The sequence below is a fragment of the Hippocampus comes genome, unplaced genomic scaffold (genome assembly GCF_001891065.2).
Source record: "Hippocampus comes isolate QL1 unplaced genomic scaffold, H_comes_QL1_v1.1 scaffold64, whole genome shotgun sequence".
NCBI lineage: Eukaryota > Metazoa > Chordata > Actinopteri > Syngnathiformes > Syngnathidae > Hippocampus > Hippocampus comes.
In genome coordinates this window covers 325,850-330,401 of record NW_017842053.1, presented here as the reverse complement: position 1 = coordinate 330,401, position 4,552 = coordinate 325,850, and the positions used below count along the sequence as shown (strand labels likewise).

At 40.6% G+C, this 4,552-nt stretch overlaps 1 protein-coding gene across 1 annotated transcript; it reads left to right on the top strand.

The window, feature by feature from the left end:
• Window positions 1-13: 13 nt before the first annotated feature.
• LOC109509930 (leucine zipper putative tumor suppressor 2 homolog) lies at window positions 14-3,620 on the top strand. Its single transcript, XM_019859883.1, has 3 exons — window positions 14-121; window positions 620-724; window positions 1,019-3,620. Exons 2-3 carry the CDS (start codon window positions 644-646, stop codon window positions 1,199-1,201), a joined length of 264 nt encoding a protein of 87 aa, XP_019715442.1. The 5' UTR covers window positions 14-121; window positions 620-643; the 3' UTR covers window positions 1,202-3,620.
• The last annotated feature ends 932 nt before the right edge of the window (window positions 3,621-4,552 follow it).

Sequence of the window (4,552 nt, the reverse complement as noted above, 5' to 3'; positions counted from 1 at the left end):
GTCCGGCCGGGGGGCGCCCAGCCCCTGCGTGTATCGCGACGTGGAGGACTGGGGAGGAGAGAGCGATGAAACCAAGGCGCTGAGGCAGAATGCAGAAACTCTGCTGGGACTCAGACAACAGGTACTGTCGGCCGATTTGCAGCAGCTTCATTATTGAGTACATTCAACGTGTTTTTGTCAGTGGCTAAATCGGTCAGGGTTTATTACACACACAGCCGTTATTCATTAATCGCAAATGTTTCTCATTTGGCAAATATGCTCTTATGGTGGAGATATCGGCAAAATAAAATTCCAATAACCCTTTAAATCTCATTTGCTGCCATTGACGGCTGTAGAAGTCAACAGTGCATTATTTGAACTGGGTTGGCCCTAATTTCCAATCATGTGACGAGATCAAGATAACGCTTTAAACATAAATTCACTCCATAATACATGCACAATATATTTCAACACGAAAATATAATCAAACAGAATGGAATACTTGGAATGCATTTTTTTTAGGTTGTATAGAATAATGTCGCATGGGTGCGAGGTGGACTAACGAAAAAAAATTGACCAAAAAGTTACCAGAAAGGCTGCTGGAGTCAAAACACGTCATGTTTGTTTGCCTTTGTGTCAGGTTGACAGGCTGAAGGCCGAGCTCATGTACGAGAGGAGGACAAGTGAGGAGCAGCTGTCTCGATTTGAAGATGAACGCAGGGTGTGGCAGGAGGAAAAGGAAAAGGTAAAAATTCCTTCAAGTCAGTCTTGACACATTTCCATCATCAATCCACCCGTTTTTAACCAGCTTCGCGGGCGGCCATTTTGTCCACTACTGCTAGCTGTTGTCGATTGAAATTGACAAAATGGCAACTTTATGCTTTGTTCTTATGCCACAATTGCAATGTGAATCAGAATATCGCATTTAAACTAATTTCTGACTGGACTTGCACTTTAAATAGAAGGACACCTACAAACAAAGTTATTTGTACTTTATTTGCTTGCGTCATTTCCCTTCTTCCCCGGACCGGACGATCAGGTGATCCGCTACCAGAAGCAGCTGCAGCAGAACTACATCCAGATGTACCGGCGGAACCGCGACCTGGAGCGGGTGATGCGGGAGCTGAGTCTGGAGCTGGAGACCAGGGACATGGACGACTATGAGGTGCACAGCGGCAGCAACGACATCCACTTTGAGGAGATCACCGCCACTGAGATATAAAGAGGCCATGCGAACCCGACGTCGGACCAGGAAAAAAAAAAAAAAAAGACGACGGCTGGCTTTACCTCTTGAGCAACTCCCAAAGGTGCATTCTTCTTCGACTGCTGCACTCCTCGTGATCTTTCGTACAGCATTTCACCTGCACTTTTTTCTTTTTAAGACTTTTGTTTAACCACTACAAAGTGAGCACAAAAAAAAAAAAAACATTTTCTTATGAAGCGGCGAGAAGTGTTCAAATCAGGGAGGATTGTTGGAAACAGCAAAAAAAATTGTTGGCCACGTGCACATTTTCTTACGCTTAACAACGGGGCACAAGCACGCATGTCATGTCATGTGATGATAGCGCCCACCACGTCTGCTACTTAACATGTGTTATCTTCTTCAAAGGAGATATTAGCCTGAGCATGCTAACGTTGATTCTTTTCGTCTGGTAGTATCACTCCAAACCTTGGGAGGGCGATAGTGAGACAAATGATTCACCAATGTTGCTTTATTTGGAGTCGGCTCAGTTTGGCGCGGTTGCTTTTCCGCTTAGGGCGAAAAAAATTGGAGGCTGTGGAGTATAACAGCAGCAGGAGGTTAAGCTAACCTTTACGTGATTTTCATTTCTGCGTATCCTTGAATGTTACACTGCTCAATCAGCAAATGGCTCACAATGCTTGGAACCAGCATAGACCGGGAAGTACAAGTATAATAAATGCTACATATTTAGCATATAATGACAAACACCATAGACAAGCTCATAGAAATTAGCACATATGCTACATAATCATAAACGTTCAAAGAACTGCTACCAGAACGCACTCGGAGCGGCAACGCATACAAACAAAGCATACAACAACAAAGAATTAGATATTGTGTATTTAAAACACCAAAGTGTTCAACCGCACCATTTGATTTCACCTCATGAAAGTCCACTAGCTTAATGCTATATATAATGTGAAAGGTCATAGAAGGGCTAATGGAAATGAGCAAAGCAATACAATAATTGTAAACCTTCAAAGAACTGCTGCATGTAATCACACGGAGCAGTCAGTTAGTGCAAGTCTGCCTCTTCTTCTTGCTCTGAATTATGTTCCATCTCTTTCTTTAGACTCAGTGCTGCCAGGAATGTTGTGGCACAATTTGGTACTACGCTCACTTTTAAATTTGGACTTTAGAGTGCATTTAAAAAGATGTTTTAACAAAGACAAAAATGTTTTCTAGATCTTTTTTTTAATAAGGGACATAAGTAAATATTTAGTTGGTTGGTTAATTTGACACCTGATTGGTGGACAGGCACTCCAGAGACAAAACAATTTGTATACAAACATTGAGATGATCAAAACAAGGGCAGCAGTGGGAGGTGTCAGCAGGATGTGGCTGATTCTTGCTTTTCATCTGCTTCCTCCTCCTCTAAAAAGTATTTTTAGCAGCGTTAAGAAACTAAAAACGGAGTTTATTAGTCTCACTGCTGCTTCTTTTTCAGGCTGCCGTTTGAACTTGAGGTGGGCCGCGATGCGCGTTTTCCCTTTTGGGCTTTATTTAGCTTGCAGCAGCCCAAAGTCGCAATCATTTGAACTCAAGTCTTCCAAAACTTTTGTGAGCTGAAGCCAATCACAAAGCACATTGCAGACAAACAACAATTCCTTCAGTTCGAACTGTGAGGCAGACGTGCGACGACACACGTGCACGCGATTTTCCCCAACCGCTAAAAAATTGGAACCACGTTTTCAGTACACATTTGAACGGCATAAGTTTAATGGCTGCAAAGGGTCAGCTTTAATTCTGATTATTTTTATGACTCAGCATGAGAGAGAGTTTCAATTTTCTAGACTAAAATATATATCGAAAAGGAGATCTATATCGTGAGGGCTGTATATTTTTTATATACATATATGAATAAAGCACCTACTAATATTTTTTGGGTTCTTGTTGTTGCACCAGTATCAGGGTGGGTTTCATATGCCAATTGTATCTATATGAATGTCTAGAAATATATCAACAAAAACGGAACACCAGAGGAACTGTCAAGAGAGAAAGCCCACAAAATGTAACCTGCAAATGATTATTATCATAAAGATTTGGTTCATATTTTTTCATAAAGATATCTAGTTTAGCCCTGGGAAGTGTTTCCCGACTGTTACTTGTGTTTATGAGTGTAAATATGTAAAAGAGTTGATGGTATAACACATGATCTCGGATATTTCACATGTAGCTAACGTGACTATAGACCAAAGGAACCAAACTCAATTTTGGTTTGTTTGTTTGTTTTTTGTTGTGGCTTCTTTTTTTTTTATTATCCTTTTCTACGTTAGCCTGTTACGTCACACTTGATTCATAAAGTAGACATCGTTCGTGTAAATGTGTACATTTCTTGTATAAATGACCGTTTTGGTTTTTTTTTTTTTCAGTAAAGAGCAAGCTGTTACACCTTCAACCTGTTTCATTTTTTGTTTGTCTGGTGAATGTGTATGAACAATTTCATGTACTTTATTTCCTCACAGAGTGGCCCAGTAAAAAAAGTTGTCGTCCAAATATTTTTTGGTTAGGGGCAAATAGTGAAAAAAAACCTACTCGCGTATTGAATAACTGGTAACTTCATTTTTTTTTTCACATACTTTAGTGTAGAACATGAGGATGACAACCCCAAGTGGATCAAAATAATACACCAAATTCAAATGCATATATTGTATTGGTATTGTTGTGCAATAATGCCAAACTAATTTCTGTCTGATTTCGCAAATAATTGATGGGCCACTCAGTTGAAAAATCGATTCTAAAAGTATTTGCTAGCCAAGCAGAGTTCCTTCTAAACAAAACAAAAAAAAAAAATCCAGTAAACATAAAAAATTAATCATGGATAATTATACTTATTAATAAGGCACTACAGTATTTAATAACATTATTCTCCCCAGTGTTGCTTTCTGACTTCAAACTGTCATGGTCTGCCTGTTTTGTCCCCCCCCCCCTCCCCACTCCAAATCCTCTTCTGCCTCATGTGTAATTAAAGCTCCAAAGTGGCAGATTGCTCCATAGCAGGCAGCGCTTGTGCCAGACAAAAAAAATCCGGTGCTGAAATGCCGAGCAGCCATTTTGCAATCATCCCCAAACCTTTTTGACATCATACATCAAACTTTAATCTGGCTATAAATCTCCAGGGAGCAGCCTGGGATTATCCCCTGTCGCCGCATGTTAACCTCATGAATGACAAAGTCACTTTTTGTGGTATTTCATTTAAAAAAAAACCCAAATGGACAATCACTGTCCAAGGAGTGTTTCTTGGTAAACGAGGCCTATTGTTAGCGATTGGCGACGACGGCGTGCTTGGTGAGTGACGTCCTGGACACTCTCGTCGTCCACGCGCAGCCC